Consider the following 20,754-nt stretch of genomic DNA (forward strand, 5'->3'; position numbering starts at 1 on the left):
ACACAGAGAGTACTTGGTAACAACGGCCACCCTCACTACACAGATGCAACCTGGTACCTTTTTCTTTTTCCTGGGCCAATACGATCCCAATATGACCAAGTGGTATTTTCATTCTATCACTTTTTGTTGATTCAAATGGTTCTTCCATAGTATTTATTTGTTCACCCCCAGACAGGGGCACCAAGCATTTTTTCAAAGTGTAACAAGAAATTGCCCTTGTGGAAAACAATGTCACAGTGACCATGTTACACAGGAAAATTTAACTTTGAAATCACGAAGCCAAAGTCAACTTCAAAGCACTTGTATTGGAAGCCTCCAGTGGTTCAAAATACACCCAGCCCTAAAAGGACTCAGAGGGACAGATAAGCCACGCTGGGCTATCGCCAGCCACCTGATACTCCCCCTGAGCCTCCCAACCCACTGCATTTTAGGTGGCTCCCGTAAAGCTTCTCACCTGGAAATCGAAGGTTTCGTCACAGTTGAAAACCAAAACAAACCGTCCGAGCTGATGGCCAAGAGCTTTGACGGACTCTGTCTTCCCAGTACCAGCAGGCCCTATTTTTTGAAGAAGAGCAATTGAGTACTTTAGTCCACTATTTCACTGGAAGCACATCTTTAGCTTTAAGACAACAATAAAAAGCCCATTCATTCTTAACACAGAAAATGCAAACAAGATTTTAAAACGTACCACGGTATTCAGCCACGTTGTTAAGAAATACATTCAAATCACATGCTTAATCTCTAAAGAATACGTTCTGTATGTCACCTCCATCGGCCCGGGCTTGTGGATCACTCACCAAAGGGTGACCCCCCCAGCCTGGCTTCCAAGGCTTGTGTCATGGTCAAGTAGCAGCGGTCCGTCAGGGGGGTCTGGACCAGCTTGTCCTGTACGCCCAGGTACTCAAAGCCATAGTTGAACTTGGCATTAGCCATCTGAATGGACAACTGCTGTAACACGTCTGTCTGCTTGGGATCAAAGTAAAAGCGCATCTGGCTGAGCCACTCAAAGGACTTGGCGTTGTCGATCTTGCTTTTGATCAAGGATCTGGTCACATCTCTCTGGTGGACTAGCTCTGTAATCTGAAAAGAGACGGACACTTTATCATACGAAACCAGGATGAGAGATCGTCTCACCCCCGTTAGAACGGCAACGGTCAGAAAAATGGAAAACAAGTGTTGGTGTTTGTGGGGAAACTGGGACCCTCCCCTCATCCACTGAGGGCGGGACTGTAAAATGGTGTAGCTACTGTAGAAAAGTTTGGCAGCTCCTCAAAAAGCTGAACATAGAACTACCATATGACCCAGCAACCCCAATCCTAGGCATATACCCAGAAGTGAAGGCAGGAACACAAACAGAAACCTCCACACCAGTGTTCACTGTGGGACCTTTCAGCAATAGCCAAAAAGTGGAAATAACCAAAATGCCCATCAACAGGCGAAACGATAAACCAGGTGTGGTCCAGACATACAATGGAGTATTACCCAGCCACAAAGAGAAAGGAAGTCCCGGCACGTGCTACAAGCACAGAGGTGAGCCTTGAAAACATTACACTGAGTGAAGTCAGCCAGTCGCAAAAGGACAAGTACTGTATGATCTCACTGATATGAAATAAACAAATACATAGAAACCAAAGATTACTAACGGTTACCATGGGTGGGAGAGAGGGGGGAAGGGGGAGTTTCTGTTTGGAGGGCACTGCCTTTACGTCAATGGTGGAAGGATAGTTTGGAAAAGACTAGCGATAATGGTGGCACAACATGAAAAGTGTAATCAACGCCACTGAACTGTAAACGTGGCAGCTGGTGTGCTGGTGAATGCTTTGCGGTGTCTATGTTCAACACAAAACAAACAAAAGGTGGATCATAAACTAAAGTCGTACAGCGCCTTCTCATTAGCCAAAGTCGTACAGTGCATTATCTGGACTTGAATATGATTTGTTAAATTTAAATTGAAATTCCAGGTCCAGTAACAGGGACTTTCAGAAGATATTCCAAAATATAAAGTCACTTTTAAGAGATAACAGAGATGTTACTTATGCGACAGAATTATAGGCTCAAGAGAGCTGCAGCAAAAGCCGACAACAAAACCACCTAACTTTAAAGAAAAACTCTGCAACTGGCATAAAGCATGATGGGTGAACCCTCATCTCTGACGCTGTTCTAATGGCCCATCACCTGTGCATGGGGCACGCAGCCTGGCAGTTTAAGTGGCCCACACCAGTGCCTCCCAGCCTGCCCCAGCGCTGCTTTGGGAAGGACATGATGGGGGAGAGGACAGACCCTGATCAAGCCTTATGCCCTTCTTTGTACAGTGATGTCTTGTAGCTCCTGTATTCCACCAAGACCGGCTTTCCATAGGAACAGAGAGCCACATACCCACCCCGGAGTATACACGTGCCATTCACGTCTTTCAAGAACAATTCCCTATAACCACCCGAGCCGAAGGCATGCACACGTCGGGCCTGGACTCACCAGGTGCTCCAGCTTCCTCCTGCGGAGCGGGGGCTGCTCCATCAGCACGGAGTCTGCCAGCACGTTAAGCGTGACCTCCACGTTGCTCAGCACGGAGTGCAGCGGAGCCGCGTCTCCGCCCCCACCCACGCTGCTCAGAGCAGATTCCACGTTTTCAGACCAGGCGATCTGGGCTGACAGAACAACAAGCTGGGCCTGAAAGACACAGCAGTTTCCAAAAGGATAATCTGAGGGCCCAGCGCGTGCCCTCACCTCCAGCCTGCCCCACATGTACCACGCGTTACCTGATACTTGTCGATCCAAGTGATGTAGGTACTGGGGTCAATCGAAGTTGCTTTACCAAAAATCTCAACTTCCGTGACAGACTCGGCAAGAAGCTTAGCCAGGGTGACCCTCATCTCCTTCTCTACCAGCGTGAGCCACTCGTTGATTTTGGGGTGCTCAGTAATCGACACAGGCGTTTTAAACATAACCTGAAACAAATGCAATTCAAGAAGTAAGATGCGCAAACATCTGAGAGATGCTTCCTAAGTTACAAACGCAACTCCAACTACCTCCTCTCCTTCTCGGGATGAAATGCCTAAGACGGCGGAGTTGTCTTCATTCAGGATGATGCTCGAAACGCCAGCAAACATCTTCTTGAAGTGCTTCTGTAATTTAGCTACATTCTTGCTGTTTCCAATGATCTCAAGCAAATCTTCATCACCCACAAAATAGAACCTAAAATTAAAAAGGAATTTAAGTTGCTAAAATATTCTAATATGCATAGATAAGGTGAATCAAGGCAAAACTTTCAAGCTGTAGGAAGGAAGGAGGATGTGGATGGGAATGGACAATCTCCAGCCTGAATTCAGATCACATCTAAATTCCATCCAGCCCTTAGCAGAAGATATGCAGATACCTAGCAAGATACTGAAGCCCAAGAATGCAACAGATTTCATGTCATTCATCATCTCACTCCGTGGATTCTCTCTTTTTTTAATCTGTACAATTCAGTTGGAGCCCTGGTGGTGTACTGGTTAAGAGCTCAGCTGCTAACCCAAAGGTTGGCAGTTTGAACCCATTAGCCACTCCTCTGTCCCACAGGGTCACTACGAGTTGGAATCGACTTGAAGGCAACAGGTTTGTTTGGGTTTTGCTACAATTCATGCTAAGCAAACCATTCACAGAAGAAGACATGCCACTTAGAAAATAATTGCAATTCAACATTTAAGAGATGCGAGCTGCCTGGGAAGGCAAATGAGAGCTTAAATGAAGTTTAAATACAAATCTGAGGTAGATAATTAATGATTATTGGTTGCAATAATCAATGTATGAAAGAAAAATGGCATTCATCACGTGGATTATCGGTTAACACAATCCTGGATGTTGAAACTGACTGACACACGGGCTCAGAGGGAGAGAGAATGGCCGGAGGAAGGATCACTGAAACGCAACTTTATTTCAGTACCTGTCAAGATGAAAGTCTTACCTGGGGAAAGATGACCGCTCTCGTTCCAAGTACTCTCCCAGTGCCTTCTGGATCTTCCCTAGCAGGTCTGCCAACCTTTCCAGAGACCGCTGGACCCCTTGGATGTTCAGAACATCCATAACAAGGGGGGACTTGGAGACTTTCTTCATCAGAGCCAGGAACTCCGTGCTGATGCTGCAAATCAAAGCACAATGCACGTTAGCCTTCTGGTGGAGACTGGTCACCAGCGCCGCTTCGCTTCTGATTTCGGACCAGGTCCATACCTTTGGAATCTCTGGGTTTCCACTGGCAGCAAGTGCTTGATGTCTGCACTGCCTGTGAAGATGCCCTCCAGGTAGACCCAGCGCCTCTGCACGTCAATCCACACATCAAAGAGGGCCATGATCCGATTCAGCTTGTCCTCCCAGCTAAGGGCATCCTCTTCGAAAACCTAGTGGGCAAACGGGAAGGCGGAGCACAACTGTAAACTTTCCACTCAGATATGTCAAAACTCACTGAAAAAATGCAGATTGAGAGGTCCTGTCACGTTATTTGATTCACATTCAGAAGAACAGGTGTCTAGTTACTGTCAGCCCAGAGGCCCCCCGTGAAGTGTAGGGAAGCCCTGGCCAGGGAGGGACTGTCCCTGCACCGTACCTTGTAATACGGCGAGAGCTTCATGGCCGAGACGCTGTTGATGTGCTCTTTGACCTTGTTGAAGAGGTCATCCCAGCCACGGATCAAGCGACACTTGTTCTGATAGTTAACCAGGTCTAACTCGTAAGTGTTCCATACTTCTCTTATCTGAACGGAAACAGGAAGAGCACGTTGTCAATATGGGGCTGTACAAGGGACCAAGAGTGATGGGGACAAAAAGAACCAGAGATGACGAGGCCCATCTAGGAGGCTAAAACACGCAGTACTGTCCTGGAGGAAGTTTTGATTTAAAGTGATCTTCCCAATGGACGTGCATCTCCACGGCCCCTAACCACGAGCTACCCTGTCCTTCCACCTCCCTCCTGTTTCCACAGCTCATGTCTACGTGATGGCCTGACCCAGGACACGGAAGCGGCAGTCCAGTGCTAGTGCATACCTGCTTCAAAAATTCTTCCAGAGCCATTTCGCCTTGGGCCACAAGCAGCACATCCTTGACAATAGCTTCGTTTTTCTGCAAGTCAACGTCCCAGATCTGGCCGAGAGTGAGCTCAGAAACAACCCAGTTAACATGCAGCCTCTTCATCAACTGCTTCCAGTGGCGGTCCTTAAGTGCTTCGGACTTCAGCTCGATCACCAGCATGTTTATCTGGGGAGAGGGCACACGGTCACCACACGGCTGTTTCTAGTGGACATTCGCCCCTGCTCCAGGCCGAGCTACCCACCTTCATGTAGCCCTTCAGAAGCCTCTGCACAAACTCGTACGACGCATACTGCCGTAATCGTGCAGGGAAGTTCTTCAGCTGGTTCAAGAGGCCATCTAAACTTTGCCGGAGCTGCCAAAAGAAAACACAAGATGATATTTAGTTTGCCAACATTCCTTCAAACGGTGAAATAGTTTTAAAAAATGGTTTTGCGATGAATTTCACATTGTTCTGGATAAGTGATGTGAGTGATGTTTAGGATGTTAAGTGGCACTCTGAACTCACGATACCGTTCCTTGTTTGCAAAGTTTCTAAATAAAGTCTATAGCTGTTAATTAACACGTAAAGCTATACACAAATTTGTGTTTAAACTAAACACACCTTTCGAGGCTGCACTGAAACCCATGGCTGCTCCTTCATCTGATCGATTTGCTCCCAGACCTTAGAAAGTTCTGACCAAACGCCTTTGAGGTCCTGTAGTTCTTCCAAGGCCACCTGTAATTAAGATGTGCAAAGCAGTTATGTTTTGGAATTAGCAATCATCTCAGAATCTGGAAGGACACTGAGAGACGACCCAGGCTGACGGCGAGCCGTGGTAAGAGCCCGGTCCCGCCTCCCACTCAAACGGCTCACACCTGCACACGCTCCTCGCTGCCACTGAGGAGCCCTGTGTCTGTCAGCTCCAGTGCCTCCTTGGCCTTGGCGCACTTCTCTCTGTCGTCCTTCAGCCTGCCGAACTTCCCTTCGTAAATGGTAAGGGCCTGGAGCGCCTCCTCTGGGCGTAGGTTACCCTGAAAGTCATCAGAGCACAGGGTTGAAGAGCAAAGTCTCAGGAGAGACGGCCGCATTGGTCTTCAAAAGGCGGCGGGAGACAGCAATTCCCTAAGCGCGTTTATGCGCGTGACAGCGCCACAGGCTTCGCACCTGTGACCATGCATTACTGAAGGTCTGAAGGTGTGAGAAAGGGAGGCGAAGGACCTCTCCTTCCCAGCCTTCCTGTCTACACACCCTGGGAGGTGGGAGGGGAGAGCCGCGACAGACCTGGGCGTGGAGGGGGACACTCGCCAGCTAAGAGGAAAAAAGTTCTTGTGCCCCCAGCCACACTGGCCGTGACGCACACAAGTCATTAAATCAGTCATTGAAGAGAATGGGACATCAAAGCCCTGTTCTCACCTGAAATGGATCTTATTTCAACAATAACACTATTATTTATACATTTCCTTTTCATTTTAATAACTCTTGAGAGTGACTATACAAAAAATTGGAAACCCTGGTGGCACAGTGGTTAAGAGTTCGGCTGCTAACCAAAAGGTCAGCAGTTCGAATCCACCAGGCGCTCCTTGGAAACCTTATGGAGCAGTTCTACTCTGTCCTATAAAGTTGCTTTGAGTCACAATCGACTCAACGACAACGGGCTTGGTTTTATACAAAAATCAGTTTTCTGCCAAAGCAAACTAAAACTGAAAATTTTAATTATACCACATTAGTAACACCAAGGTGAGGTAGTCAGAGATATTCAAACAGTGGCGACCAGAATCTTCCTGTTGATTAGTACTCACTCCCTGCTGCAGCTGGCCTTAGTAAGCTAGCAGTGCTGGCGCTTCTTTCTTCCTAAAACAGGGGCCAGCAAACCAGGAACCACAAGTGAACACCACAGAGAACTCAAGACTGCTCAGCAGTACAGTCACGGTCACGATGGAACAGAGAACCAGCTAGTAAGCATGGAAGCCACGTCTGCCCCCAGGTCTGCTGTGGAAAACTCATATCCCCAAACCAGACAACCAGGTGGACAGTCAACACACATTCTAACAACCTTCCCTTCTTCTTTCCTGACCATGTGCCTATGTGTGTTGGAATAAATAAAATCTGAATTCCACCCCATGACACAAACTTATCACCATCCACTTGCTTGAGCCTTACACTTGCTGGGCCCCACCTGAACCTGCCCCCTGAGCCTCAACTCCCAGTGTCATCTGCCAGCTTCCCTCCTGCGGCCTTTAGTGTCACCTTCCCAGACACGGCACTAACCCCCTCCCCATGCCCATCACCCTCTACACTGACTTCTGTCTGCAGCACCCATCACTACTACACCCCAGTTTTCCTGTTCATTTATCGTTGGCCTTTCCCTGTGGGAGCATGGGCTCCAGGGATAGGGTGTCTGTCCACTCTGTTCACTGCTGTACCCCCCCCACCTAGAGCCATACCTAGAACACAGGAAGACCAAAAACCAAACCCACTGTCGTCCAGTTGATTCCAACTCATAGCGACCCTGGAGGACAGACAACTGCCCCATAAGGTTTCCAAGGTGGATCTGAACTGCTGACCTTTCAGTGAGCAGCTGAGCACTTTAACCACTGGGCCACCAGAGCTCCAGAACACAGTAGGTGCTCAATAAATACGTGAATGAATGAAGAGAATTGGGTGTGGCACGTTCTGGGTGAGGAAAAGTTTGACAATTATAACAACAGGACTTGCCTCCCATAATAGAAAGAGCTAGCAGCTTGGTCTGTGTCTGAGAATTTAAATTCTAATTTTTGAGTAACCCTACGTAAGCAGATAATTTAAGAACCCACAGCCATTACCAGTGAGTCGACTCAAGCTCAGAGCAACCCGACAGGACAGAGCTGAACTGCCCCATAGGGTTTCCAAGGCCGCAATCCTCACAGAAGCAGACTGTTACATCTTTCTCCTGCAGAGCAGCTGGTGGGTTCCAATGTCTTAGCAGTCGCGTTCTTAACCACTGTGCCCCCAGGGCTCCTTAACTTTAAGAACAAAAACCCTTTAATCTTTAAAACCATTTCCTGACTTACATGGTTGCCACTGGGGCTCTGGGTAAGAAGAGGGCTAAGTTTCCTAGCTTCTGTATTTCCAAAGTTACTACGTGCAGAACTAAACAGTGTTTTAATTACAAAAAGGGAAAAGGACTTCCCTACTGGAAAGCTAAACCACACCAAAAATTCTGAAGTTGTAAAGCAAACGGAGCAGACGGTGCTCCTGGCGCACAGCCAAGAGAGACAGATGGAGCTCCCGGCACGCGGCTGGGCGAGACTCACGGTGACAGGCTTGGTTTTCTCCCAGTCGGTCAGCAGGTCGATGGTGCGGCTCTCCACGGCCCGGTCCTCCTGGACTATCTTCATCTGCAGGTTTGCCACCTGCTGCTGGATGGCCGAGTCCTTCCGCCGCATGATGTCGTTAAAGGCCCCCCACTCGCCCTCGATGTTGTCGATGTAGAGCCAGGACGGCGGGAACTGGAACCGCTGCTTTTCCAGCAGGCGCTGACCGTTGCGGTAGAGCTTTGGGAAGGAAAAACAGATGGGCTTTTCTCTCCTAAGGCAACAGGGGCTCTCACCAGGCTCACGGGAGAGGAGACGCTCTTGGCCGTGGACACACCTGGCCCACACACCTGTGCTTCTCCTAAGAGCTTCCGCCCTAGACTCCTGGGCAGCCCGCCGCGAGGGTGCTCTGTGGCCAGTCCAGTTACTGGGCTAGCTGCACCCACATGGCCCAGAGTTAGGCAGGAAGCGTGCCGGAGCTGCGCTCCACCCCCCACTCCAAATTCTACAATAGATGTTTGGGTGTGATGGCCTGAAGTTCAACAACTAAAGTGAAAGATTTTAAGAGGCCCCCAAACCTTAATGTGCCTAAGAAGCACCTGCAGAGCTTTTAAAAATGCAGATTCCCCGGAGGCCAGTACCTGTGCTTTTAACAAGCACTTCAGGTGGTTACGGTGCAGAGGGTCCGCGGACCACATCTAAGAAACAGCATCTTAAAGGCCGGCAGATTTAGAACATGCCCTCAGAACGTAAAATATTACGGAAAACAAACGAAACTGGGTAAGTCTGGCAACGTTTAATTTTCAGAGCTCACCTCAACTTGCTTCTCAAACTGCTTGATCTTCCGCTTCAGAGACTGCACGTAGGTGATGAAGGTCACTGCGTCGGAGGTGCTGGCCGTGTCCACGGAGTGCTGCTCCAGCTCTTGGCGGGACTGTGGAGAGAGCGCGCAGCAGGTTAACACACAGCTGGGGCTTACCAGCGGGCCTGCTGTGCCAACGGGTCCCCCTCCTCACCTTGGAGATCTGGGAGTGGAATTCAGTCATGTTGGAGCCCAGCATCTGTCCAAACTTGCTGAGAACCTCCTTATGCCAAGAATCGTACTTCAAGTTCACCTTTGACTGGACCTGCAGGAGGGTGAGTGTAGGACACACCATCAGTTCCTTCATACTGGAGGGGAGCTCCGATTTCTGTCAGAGAGAAGAGCACTTCCACAGCTACCCTGACACCTTCCGACCAGACCTCGGAGCTCACCTTGCCATAATCTATCACCACTGGTCCAAACTCCTTCTTGGTTTCCGCGTTGTCAAAAGTTCCTCTGGCCTTCCGTATCTGGACCAAGAGAGCCTGCCATTTGTTCAGATCTTCCCCGAGTCTGTTATAGATGTTTTCAGCTTGCATGTCCCACAAACACTGATACTGAAGCCAAACCTGCGGATGCAGAGCGCAGTGAAGTCCTCTGGTGTGATTTTTCCTTCTGGGGAATATTAGTATAGCATACGCTCGTGTTTCATTAAAGAGATTCGGCTTCTTTTGTCGCCATTATATGCAGAAAATTCTCAATCCAGATTCTCAGAATTTTCACATCAAAAGAGAATAAAATTCACAGCTCTCAACGTTTAATGGTGATGGTTGAATAACATGACGAATATAATTAACGTCCCTGAACTGTACATGTGAAGACTGTAGAAATGGCAAAAGTTCTGTTACCTGTATACTTATCACAATAAAAATATTATAATGTAAAAAAAAAAAAAAAAAAGGCATTATCCTGTTTCTCGTATCAGTTTGGAACTGCAGGAACAGATGAGTATGTGCCTGTGCCCTCGTTCTTACCCAAGTGTCATCTTCCCTTAATCAATTTAAGAAATTAAAATCTCTCTATATGAAAAAAAAAAACTACTGTTCTCCAAAGTGGTAGCTGAGGCCCCGAAAGATCTGCCCTATGGCTAGCCCTTCGCTCTAAAATGAGCAGATGTCGTTTATCTAGTGAACCGTATCTACGCAGTCCATACGTTAGTTCCACGTGCATAACCTCCCACACCTGAATGGGACGTGCAGCCCCTCACCTTGACATACTGCTCCACCTCGTTCACGATACCCATCACTGCAGAATACGACTCCTCCAGGGCCACAGGGCCGTCAGGCATCCGTGTCAAAGCGTTCCGGTAGAATTTTTCTTCCTCCGTCAATTCATAGTGGACGCCCACCTAACCAAGCAGAGCCACAAATGAATGCAGGTAATGGACAAAAATGGTAACCTCAGTCACCTTTTACTCAGTTAACATGACCTGACAAAATAAATCATGGTAAGAACTGCATCCACTTACTTCAGCCATAAATAACCAAGAAATCTGCTTATACTTAATTCATCAAGCCAGTAAAAGAAACATTAGATTCACTACGAGCTAGAAAAACACGGCCTTGCCAATGGCACGAGGTCACACCAGTTAAAGAGCAGGCCGAGAGTGCAGCAGAGGGCAGGGTAGCCCACAGCGGCAGCCAGAGGTTTGAGGCTCCTCACTTGAGAAGGGAAGAGCTGATGACGACACCTAACACAATGTGACATTAACTATGACCAAATGTTTTCATCAACCTGGGTGATCCGTGCCACCTGTCTGAGCGCCTGTAACGTGCCAGGTACAATAAACAAAATACAAACCCCCTGCTCACGTGGACTTCTGTCCTACAGGCAGAGAGACAATGAAGGAAGAAACGAAATAAACAGAAGTTCAGATGGTGAGAAGAACTATGGAGGGAGATGTGGTGGGGGACAGGGGGTGCGGGGAGGGGGTGGTTAGTATTTTAAATAAGAGCTCAGGGCAAGAGGGCAGGGGGTGACCTGGTGAACGTCCGCCAGAAGGGCACCCTGAGCAGACCTCAGCAAGGGCAAAGGCGCCCAGGGTTTCATTTCGCTCTGGAAGTACACTAATAAGGGTCTACAGATAAAATTTGCTTGAAAACAATCCAGTGGGGAGAGGAACATAAATGAAACACACGTTGACATATGAAGCCAGGTGGGGGAAGCTCACGAGATTCTCCCTACTTCTGTGTGTTTGAAGATGTCCATAATAGAAAGTGGGAAAAGAAGAGAAAAAAGAAGCAGGAATTAAGATTCTCAAAGAAGCTCGTGGAAGGGATTTCTAAGAGATCACTGAGGGCAGACTGCAGTGCCCAGTAACTATCTGGAAAAAAACGTCAGCTTACACAGAGCTTCGGCTAGCTTTCCCTAACTGTGGAGCCTGGGGTCTGAAAAGACACATGAACAGCTTGTTAAAGGCGGGGGGCGGGGGTTCCCCGAGATCCCTAGGAGAGGCATGCTCAGAGGTACAGGGTACAAGACCCCGAGGGCTCACCTGATACCTCTGACTCTGGATCCTGGGGAGAGACAGGATGACCATCTTCCATGCAAACATCTCCTGATACAGCTTGTATCTGCATTCTTCAATGGGTGGGTTCAAATAGATGACCTGATTGGTTATTCTCAGCTCATGGACAATATTCTGGAAAAGAAAGGCGTTGCTCTTGCTCAGCAACCTATTTAAAAAGGTTTGGATACCTAAGTCCTCTCTAAATTTTAATTAAGCTACTTTAGTATGAACCACAGAGTTTATTACTTTATTATTAAACCAAAAACCAAACCCGTTGCTGTCAAGTTGATTCTGACTCATAGAGACCCTATAGGACAGGGTAGAACTGCCCCACAGAGTTTTTCCAAGGAGCACCTGGCAGATTCGAACTGCTGACATTTTGGTTAGCAGCCATAGCTCTTAACCACTAGGCCACCAGGGTTTCCACTTTATTATTAGACCCACCGAAAAAAAAAAAAAATCAAGCCCATTGGCATCGAGTCAATTCCAACTTATAGTGACTCTGCAGGACAGGGTACAATTGCCCTACAGAGTTTCCAAGGAGCGGCCGGTGGACTCGAACCACCCACCTTTCGGTTAGCAGCTGAGTTGTTTACCCGTGCGCCACCAGGGCTCCATTATGAGACCCAACCCAGTCCTCCATAATTCTGTGCTGTGATCTGTGGCCCTCCCCTAAGGGTTATAAAAGGTCAAAGGTTGGCCCCGCTGCTCCTCCTGGCCCCCCCAGGGCCTTGGTGTTAAGTCACAACAGGTGCACAAGGAGGCACCAGCTGACTGATGTCCACGATGGTCTCTGGATGCCAAAGGAAGCACTCACTTTGATCTTTGGCTCTCCGCCGGGTTTGTGACTGACTTGTGGGGCGTCTGTATCCATGTCAACTTCTGCCTTATCTTCCGCTTGTCCAAGAAGGACTTGGGTCCAAGCTCTTAGGCCAGCTTGCAGGCGAACACCCAGTATCCTTTCAATCTGCAGAAAAAGACATGTCAAAGAACAGCGTTTCTTCTGAAAGTCGGCTCACAAAGCATGTCTGTCTATTAGACAGCAGCAGATGCTTCAGGTCAAAGGTAAACAGCTACTAAACTACGATCCTCTCTCACTTCATCCTCAGAGTCTGACTCTGTGACGTTCCTCCCAGCCCCAGACAATGAACACTGCTCTCTCAGTCAGGCTGACTGCTCGCCGTCTCTGGGCTGAGTCACTCGTCCTCACGACTGAGAAGTGACCCAGGGCTGTAACACAAATGCAGCCAACGCAGCAAAGGCCTGATAACTGTTCAATACAATAGAAAATTCGTAACACAAGAAGACTTTCCTGGCCGTCTCAGAGATGAAACGAGAAAACTATAATCTGGAGATGAAACCATTTTCTCTTAGCCACGAGAAGAGTCTCCTCTGGCAGAGAATCAGAGGAGTGAACTTTCTATGAACAGGATGTCCACAGGCGTCTGCAAACAGTCTGCCTTCGTACCGCACACTCATCCCGGGAAGATCGTGAAGAAAACGCAGGGTTCAGGAGAGTGGGGCTTGTTCACTCTCCTCTGTTACCGTTCTGCTGTGCTGTGAACCCTATTTATCCACTGAAAAAAGACATGGCGGAAGGGACAAGCTGTGGGCCGCAAACACCCTGGGCACCGACCAACTGTTGCCTATCCACTAAACTGTTTGCCCTAAAATTGCCTCCTTCCTGAGACAAATCCCTTCATTCTGATGTGTGCTGCTCTGAAGCCTACCAACTGGGAAATTCACAGGGATTGGTAAGCATGCTTCGAATGTGCATAAATATATACATGGACCTGTCAAAGGATTCCATCCACAAAGCATAACTTAGTTCAATAAAATTATTATCCCCAAGACCTAGCTGGGATCCTCTATGTCAGAAATAAGAGGTCTTTTGTTGTTGGATATTCCCTTCTAAACTGGGATGGCAGAGAGTGACAGGGCTGGCGGAGAAGGATGCTTGGAATGCTAGGGAGAAGGGTCACCTCAATTACAAGATGAGCAGGGAAGGGCATGGGGTATGTCGCCAAACATCCAGAAAACAGAGGGGACTCTTTCTCCTCCCTCACAGCTCCCTGCTTCCAAGACTCAGAACTGGAGTCAGCACACTTAGCAGCATAGTTCAATTCTGTCATCAGTTCAGTGGGATTTCCGGGGGGCGGAGTGGGGGACTATCCCCGCTAACTTCGATGGGAAAATGCTTTTCAACGACAAGCTAATAAACTTAGGGAAAGGGTCCATCCTACGCCGGCAGCAGAAAAGTGAAAGTGCTACCTACCCCTCTTGGGCCCCAGTCCTACCTCCATGTCCAATTTGTTGACCCAGATGGGCAGGTTGGAATAGGAGTGCAGATTTAAGTCGTCCACCGCTTTCTGGACTCTGTTCAAGATCTCAGAGAACGTCTTGTGATCATACATACACGTTTCCAAGGAGCGGACCTCCAGGTCTATTTTTTCTTCAATAATCAGCAGATCATCCACCTAAAGGAGGTAGATCTAGTATTTAAAATGCCACTCATTCTATTCCTTTATCTTTATATACCCTCTTCTCACTTCATGAACAAACGTGCGAGGCAGAGAAGTTCTCTCACAAAGTTACTCCCATTTTCTGAGCTGAAGAGAACATCTGTCCCACTGCTTGCTGCATCTTCAGCGGGAAGGGAGGGAGAAGGAGCACTGTCAGCTTCTCCCCCTTCCTCCCTTCTTCTTACAGAAGGCGGCCTCTCTGCCCAGCCTTCCTGCCCGCAGAGCCAGCCTGGGCACCAGATGGGCACGCTCTGGGCTGCTCACGGAGGCAGTCCAGCCATGCTAGTGACTGGGAAGGAAGTCCACATCTGGGGTGGGTCGTCACGAGCACTACAGCTGCAGGACCAGAGCCACGTCCTCTAGCAGAGCTAAAGCTCTCTGACAGACCCGAGTACCAAGGGCTCCTGTGTCCTTCATCTCCCAGCTAGTTCCTAACTCAGGAGATGAAGACGAGGGGCTGTTTAAGGGTCTCCTCATAGCCCTAACCCCATCAAGCAGCACAGGGAGTAAAAGGGCTTCTTACCCCTGACCTACCCTCCAGTCCACTAATCACGTTTGGCCCACATGGCCTCCTGCACGCCTTCTGTGGCAGAGTGAATGTTTTCACAGATTTAGCTATCAGCTGTTGCCACTGAGCCAGTTCCGACTCATAGCGACCCTATGGGACAGAGTAAAACTGCCCCACAGGGTTTCCAGGGAGTGACTGGTGGATTCAAACTGCTGACCTTCTGGTTCGCAGCCAAGCTCTTAACCACTGCTCCACCAGGGCTCCGATTGAGCTATTACTGTATTTAAATCGGAGTACCTGGGTGGTGCGAAGGGTGAATGCACTTGGCTGCTAACTGAAAGGTTGGAGGTTCAAGTCCACACAGAGGCACCTTGGAAGGAAGGCCTGGAGATCTTCCAAAAAAATCAGCCATTGAAAACCCTATGGAACACAGTTCTACTCTGACACGCATGGGGTTGTCATGAGTCAGAATGGACTCAATGGCGACTGGTTATATTTAAATCGCTGCTAGGACCCTTGGAGGCCTAAATCAGAACACACCTTTTCTTGGAAGTTGAAGACTGTCTCTGCAAGGCGCTGCACGTAAGGGTCAAGCTTGTAGGACTCCCACACCAGGGCGACGCCCTCTGCAATCAGAGCCTGCACTTCCTTCTTCAGGCCGGCCACCAGGAGTGAGATGGTGTTGCGCTCCTCCACTTTCTCACAGGTCCGCTCATAAGTGCGCACGCTCTCGATCAGCGAGATGGCAAATGGGTACAGCTGGTTTGCCTGATGGGCCTTGTTCACAATCGCCAGCGGGACCCGGAAGCCAAGCCACTTGAGGTTTCGGACTTCTTTTGAGAGCGTGATGATCTCAGGGAGAAAGTTCACCTTCAGCTTCAGGACGTTTCCTGACCGGCCTCGAACACGAGTGCTTTCGATGGTGAAAATGCGCCCGGAAACGCCCAGGTTGCGCTGCTGTACCTTCCTGGCCCAGTCGTCAAAGATCTCTTGAGTATTGAGTTTCATGCGGAAACTGTCCCCGTCCTGTTTCAGCTTCTGCCCTTCCACGTGATTCTCCCAGCCTTTGCCAAGGACGTCTTCGACACGCTTCATGTAGGCGGTCAGCTGCCTGTCTATCTGCTTGGCCCAGATGATGGACCCTGAAACAGGGGGCAGGTCACGCACGTGGCTCATCTTGCATGCCTGGCTCTGTGGGTACTGGACCTTGAACTTGTCATGCAGAGACCCGATGTCGTCTTTCACGCGCTGGATCAGTTGGGTTTGGTACTCACGGATGGCCCCGCGGATGTGGGGCCTGACAAACAGGGCGTTGAACCTGGAGAAGATCCTGAACATCTCGTTAGCGTTCTTGGCAGTGCCAAGCTGGTCACGGAGGCGAGCAGTGATGCGGGTTTCCACTCTGTCGATCCTTTCATCGTATCTCTTCATCGCAGCCTCCCACGCTTCCGTGCCTTCCTTGGAGACGTCGAGCCCATCCACCTCCTTGACGTTCTCGTAAGCAAGGTTGACCTCCTCAATGGCATTCGCGTCGGCAGCATCAAAGAGAACCTCTGCTACCTTCATATCCTGGGGTTCAGGTACCTCTCCTTGATTCTGTTGTGCAACCGCTGTGACCTAAAAGAGAAGATTTGCAACAAAAGCATTTACCAAGGGAAGATTTCCATTTTGCTGCACCATGGCAGTACACACCACAGAAAATTCCCGGCCGGTTACCAGCTTCCTAACTTTCAAACATCTTAGAACCACCACGCAGCAAAACCGAGTAAAACACTATCGAGTAGACTGTAACTCTGCACTATAAAGGTCTTCTGAGGATGCAGCTTCCTTGCTTAAATGGTCAACACAACGTACGTAAAAACCTGGGACTTCAGTACTTACCTCTTCAAGGTTTAGTCTATGATCAAAGCTGCATTGAAGAGAATGATGATACATTGTGAAAAACGTAACCAACGTCACTGAACAACGTGCACAGAAATTATTAAACGGGAACCTAATGTGCTGTGGAAATGTTCACTGAAAACACATCAGAAAGCATTACAAAGCCCAGTAATTCACAGGAGTGCTACATACAAACTCAGCATCCAAAATAAAGTCTTCCTTTCAGATTTTTAGAGCCTTAACTTATAATTCATGGAGTTAGTACTACAGCAGAGGGACAGACAGCGCTGTGGTGACAGAGAAGGCCCTTCAGATCCCTAGGTGCTACCCAGGGAAAGCACGGAGCAAACACAAGATCTCTACACCTCAGAGACAATCTTCAAACCTTGAACCTCAAACCAAAACCTTCCCCGGAAGTCAGCTTAGAACCAAACAACAGTTTAAATTTACTTAGTAAAGTACGTCTGCCTTGAACATTGAGCTCTTCCAAAGATTTATCTGTGTGGGATCAAATTGACAACAGCACCTCGAAAGGTTAGATGAGAAGCTTAGGAGGCAGTGAGTTCACATTAATGGTGATGGAATAAGTTGGAAAAGATAGCACAAACAGTTACATAACTTGAAAAATGTAAACAATGTCAACTAATTGTACAGGTACAATTTGTTGAAACAGTATATCCTTTTTGCTGAGTGTATTTTCACCAAAAAAATTTAAAAATTAATCAACGATTTTAAAAAAAAAAGTGTCAGACTTCCACATCTATCTCAAGTCCACAGTCCCACAGAACCACAGAGCCTGGCAGGGGTGCTGCTCAGGGGACAGGTGCCTGGGATGAGACTCAGACGGTCTGTGAATTTGGCTGGGGGAGAATTATAATCCTTATTTTCACTAACCTCTAACTAAAATTAAGTATTTCCTACAATTATGAACATAGGCCGCAAATCATAGTTGCTTGTGGTCCCCATGATTTGTTGCCAATAAACACCTTCCTATCACACTGCAGCTGTGCACTTCCTGTGATCGTGTTTATGCCCATCACGCTTCAAAATCCTGGCACTGGGCTTGTCCCTAGTGTGTTGGTGGACAAGCACGTGGATTACTATACCCTAATTTTTAAAACGTTGCTGTCTGCTTTGTAAACCTGTGCATTTTATTTTTGGCACTTAAAAACATTCTGAGGGCTCCTGGTAATGGTAGCATAGAGACAAAAACTGGGCAAATTATTAAAAACAATTATTTCAGGACAAGGGAAAACAACCAAAGGTGAGCCCACAGCCTGAGACACGTTTACTCCTGAAAACCGCCACTGCACCAGGTAAGAGCTGTGAGCTCCGCCCTTCTTGCTGGGGCGCCCCTCCCCTCCAGCTCAGACAGTGAGAACCCTCAGTCTGACCGGTGGGAGTAAAGCACGAGCTAATTTAAATTAACCGGAAGTAAGAGCGCCCCAGAAGGGAGCCCTGCAAGAATCAAAAGCCCAGTGAAACGCAAACCGGTGGGCCTCCGAACGACCCCCACCCTCGCACAGCTCAGCCGGCAGCGGGGGTGGCCCTACTGCGCCGGGCGGCCGAGAATCACCTCTGCCCACAGCACAGGCTGACTGCCGCTTAAAATCACAGACAGGTGTATGAGCCAGGGGGACACGGGTCGTGCTCTGCAGCAGAAGTTGAGGCAAGGTGGGCGCTGCTACAACAGAAACCCAACAAAACTCAGACGAACAAAACAGAATTCACAACTGCTACAACGTATTATCTACAACCTCCAGTTTTCGACAAAAAAACATTAAATATGCAAAGAAAGAAAAAATGACCAGACATGCTAAGTGTGACCCCGACTCTGGAAAAATGCAGTGAGTAGAAAGTGACTCCAAATGGGCCTAGATGATGGATTTAGCAGAAAAAGATTTCAAGGTAGTTATTAAAAATATGTTCAAACAATTAAAAAAAAAAACTAAGTAAAAGGAAAACATGTAAAATATGAGTGAAGATGCGGGAACTATAAAAAAGAACTAAATGGTAATTCTAGAGCTGAAAAGTGCAACGATTTACCTGAAAAATTGTAAAATTCACTAGATGTGCTCACAAATAGATGTGAGAAGGAAGAACCAATGAACCTGAAGGCAGACTTGAAGAAACAATGGTGAAATGCCCCAAATTTGGTGGGAAACACTAACTTAAGAGAGGCAAAAAGCTCACTAAATCCCAAGCAGGATAAGCAGAGGAACACTACACCCAGATACATCGCAGTCCAACTGCAGAACCCCAACATAAAGAGGAATCTGAAAAGCAGCAGGGAACCAAAAAAAAAGCATCATCATTTACAGAGGAAGAATGCCCGAACTGACAGCTGACTTCCATATCTAGCAAAACCATCTTCAAATATGAAAGTGAAATATTTTTCCTGAAAAACAAAAAATAAGGATTGGTTGCTGGTCAACCTACACTGCAAAAAATGCTAAAGGAAATCCTCAGGCTAATGGGAGAAGACACAGCAGGTAAAGGCACCTTCTGGATCCACAGGAAGGAATGAAGGGGACCGGAAACTGTGAGTATGTGGACAAATGCAAAAGATCATATATATATATATATACATATACATTTTTCTCTTAATTTCTATAAAATGCATGGCTGTTTAAAACAACTTGTAAGGCTGTATTGTTGGGTTTATAGATACATATAAATCCATTATATGTGACAAGAACAGCATTCATTATTCCCCTGTATGTATACATATACACACACAAGCAGGGGGGAATAGAGCTATACTGGTATAAAACTCAAACACCAAACCAAACCCATTGCCACTGAGTTCATTCCGACTCACAGCAACCCTACAGGACAGAACAGAACTGTCCCATACTGGTACAAAGTTGTTATATTTTACTAATATTCAGTAGATGATTCTAAATTAAAGGTGCATATGGCAATCCCTACAACAACCACTAAAAAAGCAGCAAAATACTGCTACAATCTATAGAGGAATTAAAATGATACACTAAAAAATAACATAAAAGAAGGCACTAAGGGAGAGACGAACAGGGGAACAGCCAAAGTGAGACAAGAAGAAAACAGCAAAACGGCAGATCTAAGTCCAACCATACCAATAATTACATTAAATGTGAACAGACTGAACATTCCAATTAAAAACACTCTGAGAAGAGGCCCACGGCAAAAAGGCTTAAGGACTCCTGGACTAAAGGGAATTGGCAGTAGTCTCAATCTGATGTATAAAAGGTTAACATTTTAAAATCAACAAAACACACACCTGTGCACACACATAAATTAATACCACACTGAGTAAAAGGACGCTAAGGAATCATTATTAACTAATTACTGTTAGTGGGCTCTCCATGGACTGCCAGAAGAATGAACAAATCTGTCTTGGAAGAAGTACATTCAGAATGCTCCTTAGAAGTGAGGATGGCGAGACTTTGTCTCATGTACTTTGGACAGGTGACCAGGAGGGACCAGTCCCTGGAGAAGGACACCATGCTTGGTAAAGTAGAGGGTTAGTGAAAAAGAGGAAGACCCTCAACGCGACAGACTGACACAGTGGCTCCAACAATGAGCTCAAACACAGCAATGACTGTGAGGATGGTGCAGGACCAGGCAGTGTTTCATTCTGTTGTACACAGGGTCGCTATGCGTTGGAAACCAACTGATGGCACCTAACAAGAAGAGTGAGCTCTCCAAATCAGTGAGTGAAGCTTCCTAGAGGGCACGAGTTCTAGATTGGATTTCCCCCATATACTTTATTACGAAAGACTTTCAAACTACAGGAAAGCTGAGAGAACTGTAGAGCAAACACCCGTATGTTGTCGTTGTTATTATGTGCCGTTGAGTTGATTCCGTTGAGTTGATTCCAACTCATAGAGACCCTATAGGTCAGAGTACAACTGCCCAATAAGGTTTCCTACTCTATAATCTTTACAGGAGCAAATCAACAGCTCTTTTCTCCCATGGAGCCACTGGTGGGTTCTGCCAACCTTTCAGTTAGCAGCTAAAAAACCAAACCCAAGGCCGTCAAGTTGATTCTGACTCATAGCGACCCTGTAGCACAGAGTAGAACTGCCCCACAGGGTTTCCAAGGCTGTATATTTTTATGGAAGCAATTGTCACATCTTTCTTCCACGGAGTGGCTC

The 20,754-nt window shown here is 47.5% G+C and overlaps 1 protein-coding gene across 1 annotated transcript in view; it reads right to left on the reverse strand.

Moving 5' to 3' along the window:
- The window catches only part of DYNC1H1 (dynein cytoplasmic 1 heavy chain 1), a 72,070-nt gene that overhangs the window by 36,104 nt on the left and 15,212 nt on the right, over positions 1 to 20,754 (reverse strand). Inside the window, exons 8-28 of the mRNA XM_004376718.2 lie at positions 15,275 to 16,351; positions 14,002 to 14,181; positions 12,522 to 12,671; positions 11,690 to 11,836; positions 10,403 to 10,543; positions 9,588 to 9,764; positions 9,350 to 9,460; positions 9,148 to 9,267; positions 8,334 to 8,573; positions 5,916 to 6,071; positions 5,662 to 5,775; positions 5,302 to 5,412; positions 5,016 to 5,225; positions 4,580 to 4,726; positions 4,207 to 4,373; positions 3,944 to 4,117; positions 3,027 to 3,192; positions 2,757 to 2,945; positions 2,473 to 2,667; positions 798 to 1,080; positions 455 to 555 (exon numbers count right to left, since the gene is read on the reverse strand). Coding sequence (XP_004376775.1) covers positions 455 to 555; positions 798 to 1,080; positions 2,473 to 2,667; positions 2,757 to 2,945; positions 3,027 to 3,192; positions 3,944 to 4,117; positions 4,207 to 4,373; positions 4,580 to 4,726; positions 5,016 to 5,225; positions 5,302 to 5,412; positions 5,662 to 5,775; positions 5,916 to 6,071; positions 8,334 to 8,573; positions 9,148 to 9,267; positions 9,350 to 9,460; positions 9,588 to 9,764; positions 10,403 to 10,543; positions 11,690 to 11,836; positions 12,522 to 12,671; positions 14,002 to 14,181; positions 15,275 to 16,351 — 4,356 coding nt within the window. The remainder of the gene's footprint in view (positions 1 to 454; positions 556 to 797; positions 1,081 to 2,472; positions 2,668 to 2,756; positions 2,946 to 3,026; positions 3,193 to 3,943; positions 4,118 to 4,206; positions 4,374 to 4,579; positions 4,727 to 5,015; positions 5,226 to 5,301; positions 5,413 to 5,661; positions 5,776 to 5,915; positions 6,072 to 8,333; positions 8,574 to 9,147; positions 9,268 to 9,349; positions 9,461 to 9,587; positions 9,765 to 10,402; positions 10,544 to 11,689; positions 11,837 to 12,521; positions 12,672 to 14,001; positions 14,182 to 15,274; positions 16,352 to 20,754) is intronic.

The sequence above is a fragment of the Trichechus manatus genome, unplaced genomic scaffold, assembly GCF_000243295.1.
Source record: "Trichechus manatus latirostris isolate Lorelei unplaced genomic scaffold, TriManLat1.0 scaffold00045, whole genome shotgun sequence".
NCBI classification, from domain to species: domain Eukaryota; kingdom Metazoa; phylum Chordata; class Mammalia; order Sirenia; family Trichechidae; genus Trichechus; species Trichechus manatus.